The 19,945-nt window shown below is 35.3% G+C and overlaps 1 protein-coding gene across 2 annotated transcripts in view; it reads left to right on the top strand.

Moving 5' to 3' along the window:
• Window positions 1-19,398, top strand: part of SHPRH (SNF2 histone linker PHD RING helicase) — a gene marked incomplete at its 5' end in the record, with an annotated part of 79,809 nt that extends 60,411 nt beyond the window's left edge. For both annotated transcript variants that reach the window (XM_079716875.1, XM_079716876.1), the window contains 5 exons: window positions 12,745-12,837; window positions 13,552-13,638; window positions 14,420-14,598; window positions 17,107-17,187; window positions 18,495-19,398. In XM_079716875.1, the coding sequence (XP_079573001.1) occupies window positions 12,745-12,837; window positions 13,552-13,638; window positions 14,420-14,598; window positions 17,107-17,187; window positions 18,495-18,591 (537 nt within the window). In that variant the 3' untranslated portion in view covers window positions 18,592-19,398. The remainder of the gene's footprint in view (window positions 1-12,744; window positions 12,838-13,551; window positions 13,639-14,419; window positions 14,599-17,106; window positions 17,188-18,494) is intronic.
• Window positions 19,399-19,945: the final 547 nt, after the last annotated feature.

Below are 19,945 nucleotides of genomic sequence, written 5' to 3'. Positions count from 1 at the left end.
AAATCCCAGTATGTGAATAGGTCTGAGACAAGAAGAAACTCAAATGGAGCTGAGTAGCTGTGGTGTAGAAAACACAAAGGAGAATGGAATGAAATGAGTGGAATCCAAAGAGGGGCCCGATATTGAAGAGCCATCTGAGCATCTGAGAATTTTCTTTTCACGTAAAGAAAGCTATTAACATGTTATATGTTAAAAGCAGAGGAATATCATGATCAGACTTGGATTTTTAAAAGATTCCTCTTGCTACAGTATGGAAATTAGATTAGCAGGAATAGAAAAGACTAGAGTAGAAAAAAATTTGGAGAGACCAGTTGAGGAGGCTACAACAGTAGTGATGGTGGCTTTGATTAGGTTGGTGGCAGTGGAGATGCAAAGAAGTAGATATATTCAGGAGATGTTTGGAGTAGAGTTGATGAATGAGATACAGTATCAGAGGGGTTGATGAGGAAGGAGATTTCGTAGGTGACCCCTGGTTTCTGATGTGAAAAATCAGGTGGCTAAAAGTACAGTTACTATATAAGGTACTTGAAAGAAGGGTACATTTAGATATACTATATTTGAAGTGCCTAAGACATCCACGTAGAACTTTCCAGCAAAGTGTTAATATGTGGAGCTGGAGAGAGAAAATTCAGAGACATTAGCGTAAGTGATCTTTGAAGCCATGAAAGTGTATGAGCTGGCCTAAGGAAAGAAACATACAATTTAGCTTCAGATCAGGTCCTGCAGCACTCCATAGCTTTAAAAAAAAAAATGGAATCAAGGGAGAGGAGCTGAAAAAGGAGACCAAGAAAGAGCAACTAGAGGCATAGGCAGTCCTGGAGAACATGCTGCCAACAGAGGCCACGGAAACTCGGCTTCAAGGAGGAGGCGGTTATCAGCTGTATCCCTTGATGCTGAAGGTGGCTCAGCTACAAGATGGACTAATTTGGCTACTGAAGGTCATTGAAAAGGAGCCCTTTCGGTGGAAATGTATTAGCAAAAAGCAGATCGGGAGGGAATGAGAATTGAACAGGAAATGAATAGGTCAAGAGAGAAACATGCCCAACTACTTCATAAATTTAGCTGTGAAGTAGAAAAGTGAGTGTCGTAACCAGAAGGGGATATGAAGTGCAGAAAGGCTTTGTGTTTTTTTTGTTTTATTCTGTTTAATATAAAAGATTCTTGAGCATGTTTAATCTTCAATAAAGAAGAATAGATTGAAGATATAGGAGAGAAAAGGGATAATGCATAATACAAGATTCTTGAAAAGACAGGGAGAGTGTTGATATGTAGAGAGAAAGTAGAGATCTCATTGAAATCGAATAACTAAAAGCTGTAGGTTGGGCTATTGCACAACCAAGCTATAAGGGTAGGGGTCCTTATCAGAGAATAGGAGATCTTTTATTATTATTATTATTGAAATATAGTTGATTTACGATGTTTTGTTGGTTTCAGGAGTACAGCATAGTTAATCAGTTATACATATACATATATCCACTTTTTTTTTTTTTAGATTCTTTTCCCATATAGGTCATTACAGAGAATTGAGTAGAGTTCCCTGTGCTATAGATTAGGTCCTTATTAGTTATCTATTTTATATATAGTAGTGTGTATATGTCAGTCCCAATCTCCCAATTTATCCCTCCCCTCCCTTCCCACCCCCGGTAACCATAAGTTTGTTTGCTACATTCGTGATTCTGTTTCTGTTTTGTAAATAAGTTCATTTGTACCATTTTTTAGATTCCACATATAAGTGATATCATATGATATTTGTATTAGTCCTTTCCAGAGGGACAGGTTTTCAGTACTCCAGATATGACTGTAGAAGTGGGTGACTCAAGTGAGGTGGAGGAGAAAAGGTGGTAGAAGCTGAACCAATGAGATCTGAATGTTGAATAGGTGGTCCAAGTGGACGGTATATAATGTCCAGAGTTAGTATACTTTAACCTGTTCACCACACAAAGAACTGCTTTCCTTTTCAGTCCCCCTCCCCTTTTCCTCCTACTCTTACAGTTTCTTTCTCCTTTACCTTCCCATAAAAAGTCTTTTTTAGCCTTTTCTTCTTCCCTTTTATCTTTTCCTCTGGCCTCAGGCATCCCAAGGGCCACAGATAGCATTAACGGCCTAAGCAGGGCTGCTGACCCTTAGGCGAAAGCATTCATCACAGTGTGGGGAACAAGCATAAGAAAGAACTGCTGTGTCAGGCTTCATGCCATAAGGTTTAGGAAGTGATTGCTCTGGCTACCAGTAAACAGCACAGCCTCTATGAAACTGAGTCATTGAGCCCATCAAACCCAAACACCTGTTCATTTTATGGCAGCTTTCCTAGGCACCCAGGAGAGAGATCAGGACAGTTACATTTGCTGTCCTGTTGGGACAGGGATATCTGTACAAATACTGTTTATTATGTTTTGACTTCTTCCTGTCTTTCATGGGTATTGATAAACACATGAATTAATTGAAGAATCTTGTAAAAAAATTAAAAGAATACAGAATTCACTAAAGTTAATTTCTCTTTTTGATGAATAAATACTTACATTTCCTTTTCATTTAATACATGACTGAATATTGCACTTACTATGCAAGCAAGTTTTATCACTTTTCCACATTCTCACATTGCTTCTTGCTACATTAACTTTTGTTTTCTGTCTGCCACTTCTGCCTTCTGCTGCCTGTCACATTTCTGCCACCTTCTCCTTAAAGCATGTGCTTATTGTTTTCTCAGACTCTCACTGTACTCTGACCATCTGAAACTACCCCACTAAATGGTCACATCATCTGTCTTGTAGTTGAGGGATATAAAGATGACTCTATATGAATAATGAAGGCATTATTTTGAAATTTTATAAATATTAGTTCATACTATTCCTAAACTTAGGGGTTCTTTTTTACTGTTGGTTATCCAATCCCTGATTTTTTTAAACACTCCTGAGAATTAATTTTTTATTTCATTAAAGTTTTTATCTGAAATGTTTATTTTACTCTAAGCATTCATGTCAAGGCTCTTGGACATAGCAAACAGTGTAATATCATACATGGTGCTTAATCATATAGCTGATCTCTGACAAAAGATATTTGGAGAACATAAACATAGAATTAAATAATATAAGACATTTTTTTCTACTGGTATTTCACAATGTAAGGAATTCTATTGACTGACCATATAAATAAAATCAGTAAAATGTTCATTAGTGGATTAGTGGATGCATTTAAGTTAAAGACTGTATCTACCCTAACAGCAGTGTGACAGTATTCCTGAATGACCCTTGGAACCTACTGGGCATTTCACAAAGTAAACAAAATTCCCCCTGCAAGTTCTGACAGCTGCCAGGCATTTTAGAGGGTGAAGTAGGCCTCCTGGCAGAACATATGCCCCACGTGGCCTGTTCCCCGTGTCCTTAGTTTGGCTAGGTTTCATACAAAGCATTTTTGTCAGTGGAAACCGTGACCCCATAATGGACACGATTCTTATGTCATAAGTTTCTATCCAGGAGAAAATACATGGATATAGCCATAGCAAAGCCTTCCCACCTGTCCCACACACACCACAGTGCTTCATCTTCTCAAACTTTTGAGTGTCTAATAATCAAGTGGTCTGCTTTTTAAAATAAAGAATTTTTTTCAGGATCCATTCCCATAAATTTTAACTCAGATCTCGGATCTGGTCCAGGAATCTACATTTTTAACAAGCAAATCTATTGCTAGTAGAGACGTTTTATACAGCCTTTTTGTAGAGAAAAAAAATACTGTATTTCTACATTAAAACTCTCAGAGAAACCTAGTAATACCATGTGTCATATTCTACTCTGTGTAGAATCCTGTTGTTTCCTTTCTGTTTTTCTCTTTTCTTTTTCTTTTTCTTTTTTTTTTTTGACTTTTTGTTCAGTTGATTCAAAGGTGACTTGTGAAGTCTGTCTTGTACTTTCTTAATACAATTAAAATATCTGGGTGGAATAAAACTATAAAATTCTGACTGAGTTTAAAGTTGACATAAAATAATTTAGTAAATATAATCCACAAGTGGTTATATTTAAATATGCTTATCTAAATATTTTCATATAAGATATGTGATATTATCTTATAATATTAACTGGTAAATTAATATTATGTATAATATAATATTAATGTATAGTGTAGTATTAATACATGAATATTAACTGGTAAATTTAGAACACAGTTAAGTGTTTTTGTTAGAAAATGTCATGAATAAATATAATTGCAAAACACCGTCTCTATTCACCAGCCAAGTTAGCTCTTGAACTGTTAGTGAGTCTCATGTTGTAGTTAGCAATAGCTTGCAATAAATTGAACATACAGTAAAGGCTTCTAAGATATAAACTATAAGTTATTTTTATGAACACTTTTACTGTGTGGAGTATAAACTCCATTAAAATGTGGAAAAGACATTATTCATGAGGTGAGGACTTTTGTTTCATTCGCTACTGTATCCCTAGTATCTAGAACGATGCCTGGCATGTAAGAGGTACTCAGTGGATGGATGGATGGATGGATGGATGGATGGACAAGTAAACCACTGATTAGTATTTACATATAATATCCCCGAAAACCTTTGGCTCCAAATAAAATTTTTAACTTTTTTGCAATTGCTAACTTTATCTCTTTGAAATAATCATTCAAAGTATTTTAAAGAACAGGATAATATATTTGTGGCTAAATGCACTTGTAAAATTTCCCACAAAGGCTGCCTGGATGGAGTTTCCGTTGAACTTTATTCAAGTAACATGTGAAGAACCCAACCCAGGCATATGCTTGAAAAGTATTCCTACTTTGTGAGATCAATCATACAAGCTGTGTAACTGCACTAAATTTTATCTGTCACTATCAACATGGATTTTTAGCATGGTGGACAGGTGCAGACAGAAATAAAACAATGCTAACAGATCTTACTCAGCAGGAACTACTATGGACAGCACAGGCAAATTGAAAGAGTTAGCTCTGCTTCAAAAGGAAAAGTCCAGAATAAAAGTAATGAAAGTCAGAAAGTACTAAGACAGGAAATGACTTCCTCTATACTAAACAATAGGAAACAGATCAAGTTACAAATCAGCAAGGAAACCTAAAGAAAAATCTATGATCTATCATACAACTGATTAGAGATCATAGTTCTTTTGGTGGGGGGGAGGCAGGGCTAAATTGTGTAAATTTGTCTTTTTTAAAGTGATGTTCTTCAGTTAAATGAATCTTCAAAAAAATCTCTAATCTCAGGATCTTTGATTCTTGTAGTAAGTTTAAAAGATTGCAAAAAACCAATACAAGTAATAACTGGAAGATTTAAATGTTATCCCTGCTCTGTTTCAGATGTGATTGTCCCATTTCTGACGAGGCTGAAACTTCTTCTCCGGGGCAGCTAGCACAGGTTAGGCATCCATTTGACCCTAGAGCAGTGAGAGGTACTGCAGGTACAATAGCATGCAGCACTAGGGTAATGGCATAATTCAGAAGACCAGTTCACTTGTGATAAACACAATCCCAATTGTATCACTAATGTAGTAAGTTTAAAAGGTCCCAGAATTACAAGCCTCCCACCCATTCCCCTAAAACCCTTATTCTTCTGTAAGAAATCAGGGTAAACAGAAACTGTAATATTTTTTAGTAGAAGTAATTTGCACAAAAGAATAAAAAATTCAGAATAAAACAAATGGCATACAGTGAAAAGTAATGTTCTCCTTCATTCTTCCTTCTTTGCCTATTTCTATTGCCAATTTCTATTTTTAGTTATAGAGATCACCTCTGTGACTTTCAGTAATATACATAAATTTTGTTTCTTGAAGTACTAGCTGTAGACAGTACCTACTAATAGTCCTCACTTCAAAAGAGGAGGAAATTAGTGCATCTATTCTTCCTTCATTCTTTCTTTTCCCTTCCACATTCTAATTTTTGTTATAGTATCATTTTTATATTATAATGTTTATACTTTCATGTTTTGTTATCTAATTGTAGATGTGACTTCCATATCTAAAAAAAAATCAGTAAATGGTGTGTACAATATTATAATATAAATACTTTTCATTATAGAACCAAGCAGAGTGATTGAAGTCATGCAGAAAGGAATGTAATCCTAATCCTCTCTCATTTAAACTTTGCTTTTCAAGGAAGAATCTTCTGAATACCCCAGTGTAGTAGAAGTTCTCATTTTTTTAGCTAGCTTCCTTCATTTCTGTGTCAACCTTATCTGGCACCATTATTCATGTAATCCTCATTCTACAATTCTTTTTTCACTGTGATCTACTGCATCAAGAAATTTTAGCATGATAAGCATGTGAACGGAAAATCAGAGTTTTTACACTTCTGAAAATGACTTCATTCTGCCTTCACTTTAGAGTCATAAGTGACTGGCAACCCCCATACTGTAAGACATTATTTGACATGTTTTATATGTATTAGTGTGTATGTATTTCATATGTGTGGAATATATATAATATATAAACATATATACTAATATATCATATATTAATATATTATAAAGATACAATAAAGATAATATATAAGTATATAGTATCTATAAAATCCCTAAAGATTTAGTCTGCCTGTTGACATAAAGTAGCCTATAAACATGAATATTCTCTCTGATGTTTGATGAAAAATAAGACTCAGTACATTCATCATCTCCATTGTGTTGACATTTTTCTGATGTTCCTCCGAACACAGTGGCCACTTTAGCCCTTAATTCTGCCAGTGGAGCTGAGCGTGACCATGAGAATCCATATATATTACAAAGAAAAAGGAGTGGGAGAGCAATGTGGACAGATTAGGCAAACAGAGAAGATAAAAGGGGCCAAAGGAAGGACTAGACTGGTGAAGAAGCGATATAATGGGCAAGAACCCATTGGTTCAGAGTCATGGATTGCCAAGCCCTACTTCAGAGTTCCCAGTTTTCAACAATAACTTTCCAGTCATAGAGAGCACTATTTTTCTTTTATTTATATAAATCAAGTAGAAGAAGTGCTTTGCTGCTACAGTTGGGAGGTGTCATAACTGTTCTCCTTCCTTTCCTTCCTTCCCTAAATAAGGAGTCTCAACAGATAGAAAATAGATGTGAAGGGAATAGGGTGAAGCCAGCTACAGTATGTCTTCTATGCTATACTCATGGATTTTTCCTATTGTTCCCTCCTCTTTCCCCAATAACAAGACTTCAGAGAAAAAAGCAGTACCTCACTCTAGAAGCATTGGTAAAATATTTAGACCTATTTTGGAGGAGAGGGGTTGATCAAAGTTTAAATCAAATACTACTTGATTGCTTTATTAGAATTCTTTGTCTCCTGAATATACAATAGAAACAAAACTGAATTTTCCATCCTTTTAACACATTTAACACATTTAGCTTTTAACTCAAAGTTTAGGTTCTCAGATTTTAACAAGAGCCTGGAAATGTGTAGCTGCTTATTCCAATCAAGTTTAACTCTATGATAAAAATAAGCTAGTTGCACCTATTTAGCGCAGATAAGAGGCTACAAGACATTTCTGATTTCTAGTTATGCTATTAGACAACCTCTAGGCCAGAGTTCATGAGAAATTCTTTGTTGGCCTTTATTGCTAATGGATCTCTACTGATTTTTCATTGCCTTGACTGCCTGAATGGTCTGGAGCTTTTAACTTTGTACTTAATTTTCCATAAAGGGAAAGACCTATATGTGTAGCTTTGAGATCTAGTTTGGTTTTGTTCATTAAATTACAAGCAAGGGAGCAAAGATCTTCATAAAGAACATTTTGTAAGATTATTTTGTTGTAAAGAAGGAAAATTCCATCCTTTTCCTTCAGTGTTAACTGTTATAATGCTCTTGGCTACTTACCTCATGAGAGGAAGACCAGGAGAGGCACTAACTTGATCTGAGTGGTAGCACTTTATATGTCTCCTTTCGTAGTTCCCTAGTTGGCCTTAGAGAGAACTAGTGCCTCAGAGAGAACAGCCACAAAGATACAGTCAAGGGCGGGCAGAGGACAGATGATGGGTCTTCATTCCAAAGCTGGCCCTTGGTCTTTGATGTTTCAGAAACGTGAAGAAAAACCAAGCATTAATCATAGAGAAGGGTTGGTAGATATACATGTGGAAAAACTGAAGAGACTACCAAGAAAGGATAGAAATGAGGAAAAGGACAGGCACTTCAGAAGAGGGCAGAGCTGCTTATAATTAAATCCAGCTCTATTAGCCTAATATATTATGAAATGATCTAGCAGTTTTGGGGGATTTCTCTTCCATGCACCCCCCTCCCTAATTCCAGCCTAACTTTGCATCTGTGTGTTTGCTGATACAGCTAAAACATAAACTGGGTTGGATTAAGGCTGCCAGTGTACCTGTCCTGAGAATATTCATACTCTGTTAACACCTTGCACGGGGACAGACTGATATCTCTGTTTTCCTCATCCATATCTCTTTTGCTTTTTCTGTGATCCTCTCCTATATAGATATAACCCATCTCCTTCCTGTTTTAATCTTTTTAACAAAGTGAATATTTATTTTCTGTAGCAGTGACCACATTGAGTAGTCGTCTCAGAAACTGACAGATCTGAGGCAAAGTTCATTTATGTATTTGAGGTAGAAAGAAACATTAAAAAGAACAGTAGAATGTGCATAATGCTTATTAAGATGGTATAATAAAGCATTCACTTAAATCGCTTCCAGGCCAGCCCAGCAGTATAAAACCATCCTTTGCTTTTCTCCATATTCTGTAACATGCATTAGACTGTGTGTATTTGAGAATAAGGGAGTATCTTTTCGTCATTGTATATTCAGTGCCTAGTGTATTTTTGTCATTTATGTGCACAGAAAGTTTTTGTTGAATGATTTGAATAATCAAACGTGAACTTACCTGAAATGCTAGAGGGTTTGAGTGATCTCTTTGATCCCTTTTATTACTCTGCTCTTAGACTAACCATGATCTTTTCAGTATTACTTGGGGACTTTTGCTTTTCACTTGGAAGTGTAAAAACACAAGCAGAAGAGAGAAAAAAAGTTAAGAATAAGGGCCTAATGTGGTAGGTATCTCTGATTCTAAAGGTAGGAAATAAAAGTCCACAGGGTTTGCTGACTTTATTAACCTCTCCTATCACTACTGATAGGTAGGGGAAAAAATGAGTGTTGATAGACCAGAATGAGATGGCACCATCCTCCAATTGGTAGCTTCCTTTTAGACCAGTTCCAGTGATTTCATTACACAGTACTAACCCAAAATCCACCTCAGGTCTTCTTTGTGTTAGATTAAATCTGCTCGTCTTTCAAGACTGCTCTTGTCTGAGTCTCTCTAGCTTTTATAATTTTATAATCTCAATTATAAAAGAGATTAATTGCAAGATTTGATTTGCCTGTTAATCATTCTGAATGACCAAAAAAATATGTTGAGAGTTTTTAATTGTATTCTAACCCACTTTTATTTTTATTTTGTTTATTCATTGTTTTCCTCAGGTGTGTTTGGGATTGAGAAGCCTAAACATACATATTAAAATTTTTTACATTAAGTAAACTGGTTGAGCATATACTATTTACAAAGGACCATGCTAGGCTCTAGGTGATATAAAAGTAAATGCCATTTGGTCCTTGTTTTCAAATAAATATCAACTGATAAATGACAGGAATATACTGTACTCTGAGATATGGTATAATATCATATGAAATCATACTAGATAGAATCGTGGCAGGGCAGTTAATTGAGGAAAAAGCTATTCTTCTCCAAATAAAATCTCTCATCTTTCCCTTATGAAAGACAAATTTAAATGTCAAACAAACACAGAAAAGTCTAATAAAGTAGTAAAGGCAAAGAATACTTAGTTTTTAAATCCACATTCATCAAGCATTTGTGAGCTACTAAAGCTAATATAATGTAGCACTTTTGCTTACATTACTGCATTTAATACAATTAAATGTGAACTACATATAAAAAGTTAGGAAAATATTTACAACATAAATTTAACATGTACATTATATGAGAGGTCCTACAAACCAGTTTTTCTTTAACTTTTGACCAACAGTTCCACATTATATGCCTTTCCAACAAAAATATGTGCACAGGTACCCAAAGCTATAAGTATAAGCATAGTCACTGAAGTATTGTTTGTAAGAACAAAAAAGAATGAAATCAACCTAAATATATATTAATAAACAAATATTTAATAAATTGTTGTATCCTAAATATTGTGCAGCCATTGAGGTGAGGTATATATAAAGGTCCTACATGGTTAAGATTGCCAAGATACAATGTTAAATATAAAGGCCATGTTATAAAACACATTTAAAAATATTTGTGGGGTATGTGTGCATTTTTATAGAGGCTTCTAAAATGCACAAGAAGGTCTAACAGAATAAATGCCAAATTCTTAGTGGTGTTTAGAGAGAGTAAGGCATAAAATAATAGGCTTAAATTTTTTAATCCTAAACTTCTGTTAACTTAGTTGTCCAATGAACATACATTGCTTTTTTGTAATTTTTAATAAGTTATCCAAGGACTTCCCTGGCAGTCCAGTGGTTAAGACTCCGTGCTTCCACTTCAGGGGGCACGCATTGGACGGGTTGGATCCCTGGTCGGGGAACTAAGATCCCACATGCCATGTGTGCAGCCAAAAAAAAAGTTATCCAAAAAGTGTTTGTGCTGTATGTAGCAAATAGGACAGAAACCAGATCCTTACTTAACTTCTATTCAGTTTTTCTCCTACATTTGACTGCCTTTCTTTTTAGAAAGATCAGTAATGCTTTTTAGATTGGTAATCCTTCACTGTCTAGGGCATTAACTTTTCATTTAGCAACACATTATGAATTTTTATTAAAATAGACTCACAAAGGCAGTGTATTTTTCAACACAGCATCTTGTAACTTGAAGCAACATTTGTAATGATAATTTATGATAATTTAAATGTCTTCAAGTAGTCTAAAATGTGAAATCTTTGGACAAAACTGCTTTAACACATTGGTCTAACATAAGGATTATGCATTTTGGCTTTGTTTTCAAAAATTGTGTAAGGCATGCCTGCTCAAACCAAGGACCACAGATATATATGAGCCACCCTCTTCTTTCTTCAGTTTTCTCATTCTCAATAGCCACTTTCTGTCCATCTGGAAGAAAAGGGTATTAAGGCCATCTCACTCCCCATGTAGCTTTCTGCCAAGCAGAGCTTTGGATTTCCAGACTTCCTTATTGTTCTTCTTTCATAGTAGGAAGTAACTGGACTGGGACCAAATGGTTCAGAATTGTAGCATTTGGAAGGGATCACTGAGAGCTACCATTGAATTGGCCAAATTTTGATAAAAGGGAATATTCTAGTCTTTTCCTTCATAGAGTTAGCACTCTGGTTTGGAATGTTGCTTATAAAAGACTATTCTGTTTTCTTTTGAAATTTTTGTAAGAAGCGGCTTAATTGATAGAAGCATTCACAGTTATCCTGATATTTCACTTGAAAATATCTTTGAAAATGAGACCTTGCAAGGAACATGGAAGTTTTCTGTCTAAAAATGATCACATTATGCTAATTTCCTGTTTTCTCTTATTTGAGATAATTTTGCTCTTATTTAAGATAATGTTTAGATTGAAGTAGGTCCCTTATACTTTTTAACCTTTCAAGTATAATTGGAAGTCTGCATATCCAGAGAAATAAATGTAGATCCAGGATTTTAATACCAGAATTTTTTAATTTCTCCCATAATTCTTTGTTGGTAACTTTAAAATTAGTAAAGCTTTCTTCCTTGTTTTGTTTATATTTCTACCTTTGAGTGTCTCTTTGTGTAAAAGTAGTAAGGGGGTGTGATTTGAGGAGAAGAGTAGTATGGGAATATTTTTACTTCTTTTTGGTTAGATCTGCCCCCCTTGTAGGATAATCTCTGTCATTGTTGTGCTCATATTTAATGTCTCTGAAAGATAATAAATTATTGGGTATCTACTGTTTGCCAACTATTGGGCCAAACGCTTTGTATTCGTTTTCTCATTTAACCATCACAGCAACCTTTGGAAATAGATGTAATTATCATCCCTGCTTGACAGATAAGAAAACTAAGGCTTAGAAAAGTTGGAATCTATATAACTAAGGAGTTGCAGTACTGGCAGTTGAATTTCGATTTATCTCGCTCAAAATCGCACGCCCTTAATCTCCCTGTCATACCATCTCCCAGAGCATTCCAGGAGGAAGACTTTCTCAATGTAGGCTACAAAAACACTTGCCTTATTTCTTCATTTTCTTATTTCTTCACTTTTTCTCATTTTCATACTCTTATCCTGGAAATGGTCATGGAAACTACAAAAAGCACTCTTTCAGTGTTTATCTAGCTTTGTATAAATCTGCTTCCGTCCAAGTGGACGTCATTTGTACCTCTGTCATTGTAGTGCCCTTGTAAGAAAGGATTCTTTGTGGGTTAGATTCTTTACTATTTGCTTACTTTGGAGTTTTGATTCATTATATTCTGAACATTTTCAATGCCATAATATCTGAAATGAAGAGTGTTTTTAATATAAATTCTGCTTATCTAAAGTAACAAAATTTTGTATCTACAAAACCCAGCCACTTAACTAAAAAATCTTATCTTAGGGTCATAGCACTGTATGACTTTCTGGTGTGCGCTTTTATATTTGATTCTCTCAGGGTGTAAATCCATATCTTGTACAGTTTGAGGCTAAAGAAAATTTCCAGCAGATACAAAATGAAAAAGGATGAACACATACGTACCTATCATATAGTTTTGTTAATAAGTGTTTTATGTTAGTTTTCCATTCCACTGTTAACTAGACTTTATTTAGTAATAATGTGTTTTCTTCTTTGTGTTCAAAGGGCAGCCATTCTACAAAAGTGGAAGCTGTGGTCAGAACTCTAATGAGAATCCAGCTGAGAGATCCAGGGGCTAAAGCACTTGTTTTCTCAACGGTACAATCAACATTTTCATCCTCATCGTTAACTCGGAGTGGCTTTCTGTTTCAAATCAGTTTATATCTGAGAAATAATTGTTAATGTTTGCCAAAATATAATTGAGATTTAGAATTACTGATAGATTTCTCCATGTTAGATTTTTTTTCTATATTAGATTTTTTTTCTATGTCCATTGGGTAGAATTATTTTTAGAGAAATTTGATGATGCTTCACAAGGCAATTCCTATAGCTACATTTCATGTTTTTATATTAATCTTACTTAGGGATTTTCTTATATTAATATTTTTAAATTGGAATCTCTAACCTTGAAAGTCATTTCACGGATGAACTTGGTTAAGGCAAAGAAAAGTAAAATAACCTATTGAATAAAAGGTACTGAGTAAAGCTTCTAGTTTTCATTTTTGGAAGATAACTAACCACATCCATTAAGCACTCTGTAATTTGTTTTCTGTTGTTTCTGTTTACCATAATTCATTTACTGAAGACACTCATTTTTCTCATTTTTTTTACCCTATCTTTAACCAGCATTTGATACAAGAAAATCTTTCAGGATAGAACAAAATATATTAATGGTATTATACTTGAAGATTTTGTTTTTGTTTACTTAATTCTGAGGTATAAAGGATATTTTGGTTTAGTCACTTTTCAAATTTTTGTTATATGAAAGCTGTTTGTAAATATTTATTTTCCTATTGTTTTATGTGTTCTTAGTGGCAAGATGTATTAGACATTATTTCAAAAGCTCTCACTGATAACAACATGGAATTTGCACAGATCAGTCGTGTTAAGACGTTTCAGGTATGTCAAAAGACTTTTCTTATGTTTTTTTGGAGTGGATTCAGTTGCAAATTGAAACTGCTCTTAACTAGCTTACTTGCATTTATTGTCTTGTGTCGTATAAACCACAAAAACATGGTTTGACTTCTTGATTAACTATAAAATTAACATTTAAAGGCAAAGTAAAGAAATTGCATTTATTTTCCATCTATTCAGTTATACCCATAGCAAACCATATTTAAAGATCTTCTGATTTGAGGTGTTTCTTTAATATAGGAAGAGATGGCCTATGACGTACCTTTTGAATGGTCAGAGGCCTCATGCCCCTGGGATTAAGTTCTAAAATCACTGCATTAGGGCAAACTGCATATGGTTAAACTATGCTTACATCACACTCAGCACAATGACAGGTGCACACCTAAGTGACAAACACCAAAAAAAACACCAAGAGAAAATTTAGTAGATTCATGTCTCTTACCTCACACTCATTCTTGCACATTCTTTCTCTCACTCTCTTTTTCCTCTAAGCTCATATAGTTTAATTTGCATACATCACATACATGTATCTTGTGATTCCATTGTATATATAAAGAACAAGAGAGGTTATGTGACACTTTTTTTTCATAAAGTCAAGCAATACGTTTATGTTTTCTAAAATTGGTAATTTTACATTTAATTTTCTTAGTCACTACATTTCACAATGACCTGGATACCGTTAGGCATTTTAACATGAGCTACATATAACATACTGCTCTTATTTTTAACTATCCAGCTAAAATGTAAATGTACCTTTCTTTTTTAGGAGAACCTTTCAGCATTTAAACATGACCCCCAAATCAATATTTTGCTGCTGCCCCTGCACACAGGTTCTAATGGATTAACTATCATCGAAGCAACTCATGTTCTCTTGGTGGAGCCCATATTGAACCCTGCCCATGAGCTTCAGGCCATAGGAAGGGTGCACCGCATTGGACAAACAAAGTAAGGGCTAAAGTTAACATCGGTAATATTTGCTCCAGTTTCTAAGATACAGATCAGCATTTAAACTCTTCATTTATGTTCATCATCACCTATTCATTTTTAGTTACTTCCTTATGTATTAAATTTTCAAGTGTTATTAGATGACCAGAAGACATTTTGAGATTTCCAACCCTCCCTCCTCCAAGCAGCAAACCCCAAATTCTCCCAGATTTTTGTCTCCTTCAGAAACTACCCTGATCATTTCATCAAAACAGCTTCTTAAAATACTTAAGACAACTACTAAGTTGAAGGCATCTATCATAACTTTGAGAAGAATTGACTTTTGATTGGCTAAAGTAGCCTGTACTTAAAAGAAGGTATATTTCATACATGACTGAAAACAAATAGCTTTTTTATAAAGTCTTCCCCTTAGGAAAATACAGCCTTCCAGGTCCACTCTAAGAGACAATTAGTTTAAAGCACAAAGTAATCCTAATAGTAAATATTATGTAGTATGTACTACTTTTATTCAAATGTCAGAATGGACAATTGTCCTTTATAAGGCCTCTCAGATGTATTACCTCCTGGATGTTAGATGCTTTGAATTTTTTTTTAAAATGCATCCATTGTAAGCACTCATTAAATAAATATTGATTGAATACTTACTATATGTCAGGCATTATGCTAGATACTGAAGATTCAAATTGAATAAGACATAATTTGTTTCCCCAAGGAGATCACTATGTGGTACAGGAAACATGATTTGACATATTATAGTAGAGTGTGAGAAAATATAATAGAAGTACTGTGGTAACAGAAGAAGGGAGTGATCTCTTGTGCCCTAGAGAGTCAGGAAAGGCTGCATTAGATTGACTCTTAAAGGAATAATTATTCCAAAGTTGGGCTAGAAAAGGGTGCTCACACAGCCAGAGTTGCCTGTGCGGAAACACAGAGGAAATAAATAACATGATATTTCTAGGGACCCTAAGAAGTGAAATTGCTGGAGTATAAAGTATGAGGAGAGGAGTGGCAGGAGACGAGGTCTTGTATGGCGTCCTCAGAAACGTGGCCTGCTTTGTAAGCAGTGGCTGGGAGAGCAAATGATGACTTTTAACCTCAAGCAAGAAAGAGACATGTTCATCAGACAAACTATGGCAAAGTCATATAATTGTAATAAATGCAAGCTTGTTCTAAAGTACTACCAAGTAGCATTTAAAACGTACTTATGTCTTACTGGGTTATTGCTTTTTGTTTGGTTTGGGGTTTTGGCAGTGGGGTGGGGGGAGCAGGGCGTTGGTTTTTTTGCTTTTTGGCTTTGTCTTATATCTTTAAACATTGAATTCTTATCACTGTCTTCTAAAGCATACAGTGGACTCATCCCAGATGTAAGGCCACAAGTCTGAAAAGGCCACTCAACACTGTTCTACAATCCTACTATGCTTCCCTAGTAAATAGATTTTTCTACTTTCTGAGGAGACTCTCTTAAGTCTCCTGTATCTTCCTCCTCCCCTTTGAGGGTGATCTCGCCTCATTCAGAGAAAACAGATACAATCAGATTAGAAGTACCTCATCTTTCCATGACCAGCTTGAGCAGTCTACCTGCATCAATACCCACATAGTTCATTCAGTAAGTTTTTATTGAGCTCCTCCTGTGGGCCAAGCACTGTTCTAAGTACTTGAGATGCCCTCACAGAGCTTAAACTCTAGTTGTAGGGGGTTGGTAGAGAGACAGATGGTAAACAATAAACATAATAAATAAAATATATACTATGCTAGGAGCAGGGTAAGGAGGATTAAGAGTGCAGGCGGCTGGGCAGGAAGGCATGGAGGTTCTTATGGAGACGGTAACAGCCGAACAAAGAAATGTGAAATGAGATAAAAAAGAGAAAGTCCTGCAGATACCTGCCATCTCTGCCTCCGCTTTCTGCCTAACAGTCCATCCTCCACACAGCAGCCAAAAGCACTTCTAAAGTATAATCAGGAATAATTCAAATCATGCATTAAACCCACTGATGGCCAGAATCCAAATTTTTGCCACGTCCTTCGAGACCCTGTGTGATTTGACCTCCCTGCCCTTGGTTTACAATATGCTTTGGCCACGCTAGCCTTCTTTCTGCCCCTCAGACATTTTAAGCGTGTGCCAAGCACGTTCTCTTCCCAGGACTTTGCATTTATTGGCTGCTGCTTCTACCTGGAAGCCCCTCCCACTGCTCCTTTGCTTATTAGCTGTCTCATCCCCATCAGTCATGCTTCAAGCCATGTGTCAGCCTCCTCATGTCATTGTCTGTACCTGAAAATATCTTATTTTGTGTGTGTTGATTGTGTGTCTCCCCTCAATAGATACTGGTTCATTCAGATTAAATCATTTGTTGTATTCACTGTTGACCATTGCCCCCGCCAGCACCTGGATTAGTCCCTGCCACGGTAGATACCAACTGACTGACAAATATAACATATAATATATGAAGTTTGTTTGTTCTAATTTGTTTTAAGGTGTTTTTAAACTTATAATTGTTATGTACCTTCTAGACCCACTATTGTACACAGATTCTTAATTAAAGCAACAATAGAAGAAAGAATGCAAGCAATGCTGAAAACTGCTGAGAGGAGGTAGGTAACAGTTTACTTCAAGTGGACAGAAGTTTTCCTGTTCATAAAAGGTTGTAATAAGTGTGTAGAACTTCTTCACCTAGATGACCACTTAGTCAACCAAAAGATATAAGTGCAAATACTTTTTAAAAGCACGGTATGGCATTTTACCTCTCCAAAATTTCCCAGTTAGTACTTTGGGCATTCTATATTTGACTTAATTTATTAATAGGGATTGTAATATATAAAAATATTTAAACTGTCCTACTATTAAAGAAACTTCAGTTCAGAGCTAGTATACTTTAAATCACCCATGTGTGTTGGGGGCGGGGGGTGGAGGGAGGAACTATCCTACATTTCTTTGCCACACTGGATTACTTTTTAAGTGAAATCTATCTTTATGCCCAACCTAAAAGCTTTAGTCTGATAGCTGTAACATGAAATTTAGAGTGCTGCTTGATACATCACACTGGTTAGTCACATGCAGGTAGAAAGGTCTGGACTTAAAACTAGGCTGGTAATTGTGGCATTAATTTCAAAGGCAGAACAGAAGCAGAGAGACCAGAACAGCCTTAATTTTGAAAACTTATGTTTGGAATCATAAAACTTCCTAACATTTACTTCCTAATTAATTTTCTTTAAAGTCATTTTGAAACATAAACTAATACCTAACTGAGTCCTTGTGAGATAGGTATGATTGGAAGATACACTCAGAAGAGATGATTGCCTTAGAAGGGATTGTTTCCACAGAGGTACTTTGCATAGCAAAGAAGCCATTGGAAACCAGAAATTCTCTTTCATTGGTGGTCTGGGAAAGAAAGGCTACCACAAGAGCTTTTTGCCTCAAACATGAAGGCTTTTTGTTAGTGGTGTTTCCATGTCACAGAATTCAGTGCTTATATTTAAGCTGCCTCAATAAAGCAGCAATTAAAAGAGCTGTTGAATTTTTCTTGAAACAAATTAACTTCGGATACTAAGAAGGTAAGTTGTAAGGTGAGAGCTTTAGTACTAGCTGGCAGGGGTTTTGTTTCTTTGTTTTATTAATTGTGCAGAGAAAGACATTTTATGACCAAGTTTGAAAATGGTATATAGAAATCTTCACTTATTTTAACAAGTTGTAATAATGATCCCATTGCCTACTTTCTTCCAGGAGTTTCTTATAACTCAATTACAAAAACTTAGAACAAATATGTTCTTATATAAGAATATAATATTGTACTATTATGTCTTATATTATTATTATAAGACCAGACAGTATATAAGGACAAATATAATAATTTATCCCTTGGGGTTTCTTTCTGATTCTGCTCACTTGCAAAATCCTGCAGTCACACAAACCCATCAGCGAAACATTCCGAGGCCTCTGTCTTGACCGTGGCTGATCTGGCAGACCTATTTACCAAAGAAACTGAAGACCTTGAATGAAGTACACTTGATTTAATCCACAGACTTTAATGTGTTTTAAATTTTTCATAGTTTATAGAATAAAGTTAAACAATCCAATAGATGTCAGTAAACAGTGTTCTTAGTTGAATGAGTTTATTTCTTTTTCAGTTGTACAGTGTCCTAGTAGTTATTGATTCCTTTCCAATATACTGTTTCCACAATAGCTATAAAGATTTTTAATTTTACACTCCCAATGAAATATTTATTTTTGTTCCAAAGAGTACCTCTATCTGAGGGAATTAAGAGAGGTAATGTGTACTTTTCTTTTGGTAAGATCAGTCTTAAAAAGAGTTAGAATAGGGCTTCCCTGGTGGCGCAGTGGTTGGGAGTCTGCCTGCCGATGCAGGGGACACGGGTTCGTGCCCCGGTCCGGGAGGATCCCACATGCCACGGAGCGGCTGGACCCGTGAGCCATGACCGCTGAGCCTGCGCGTCCAGAGCCTGTGCTCCGCGACGTGAGAGGCCCGCGTACCTCAAAAAAAAAAAAAAAAAAAAAGAGTTAGAATAACAGAGGAAGTCAACTAGTCTAGTTGTACATGACCTGGTGTACTCTACCAACTAGATCTCAATTTTGAAAGAGCCTTCAGTATCTTTAGCACATGATTCACCAATATCTTATTAGTGATATTTTTAAAAGATGGTGAATTATGTTAACTCCTAGTTCTTTGAGTAGATATAGACTGTAACTCCATAAATAGTAACTTTAGAGTAATGCAACTCCTAACAATAAGTTAATATTAGGCAATTATTTCTTTTCTCTGTATCTTGCCACTAAAAATCAAAACACTGCACACTTTAAGTATTTCTATTCTATGTTAAGTATTATCAGTGTAAGCAATTAACTTTAGCCTTTCTAAGTGTATTAATGTTTACTTTCCTTAAAATTATCTAAACTGCTTTCTCTACTTTTAATTTGTCTTACTGAGTTTTTACATGTTTTAAGATCGATGTATCTGTAAATATTGCAGTGTTTATAATTTCAATTCTTATCATTATAACATGGCAATATGGCAGGGGTTTTTTTTATCGTTATTATACTAAAGTCCTGGGTTCTTTTCCTTTCCCATGTTCTCGTGTAACTAGACTTTTAACCACTAATATCTAAATTTATGATAGGATTTGTTATTTCATTCCACTAGTACTTTCCTCAAGGACTAGTATTTGATCTTTGGAGCAAGAGAATGTCATATTCACATAAGCAAATAATTGCAAGTGATAATAACCTAGTGTTTCTTCTTCTGTGAAGAATTAATGGACTTTGAAATTGCTAAATAAGGAGTAGCATTGCTAAATAAGGAGTAGCTTGTTGTATCCTAGCCATTTGATGTAATAC

This window comes from Hyperoodon ampullatus (genome assembly GCF_949752795.1).
Source record: "Hyperoodon ampullatus genome assembly, chromosome: 12".
Lineage (NCBI taxonomy): Eukaryota > Metazoa > Chordata > Mammalia > Artiodactyla > Ziphiidae > Hyperoodon > Hyperoodon ampullatus.
Note: the sequence above shows the minus strand (reverse complement) of the source record. Positions and strands in the feature narration are given on the sequence as shown.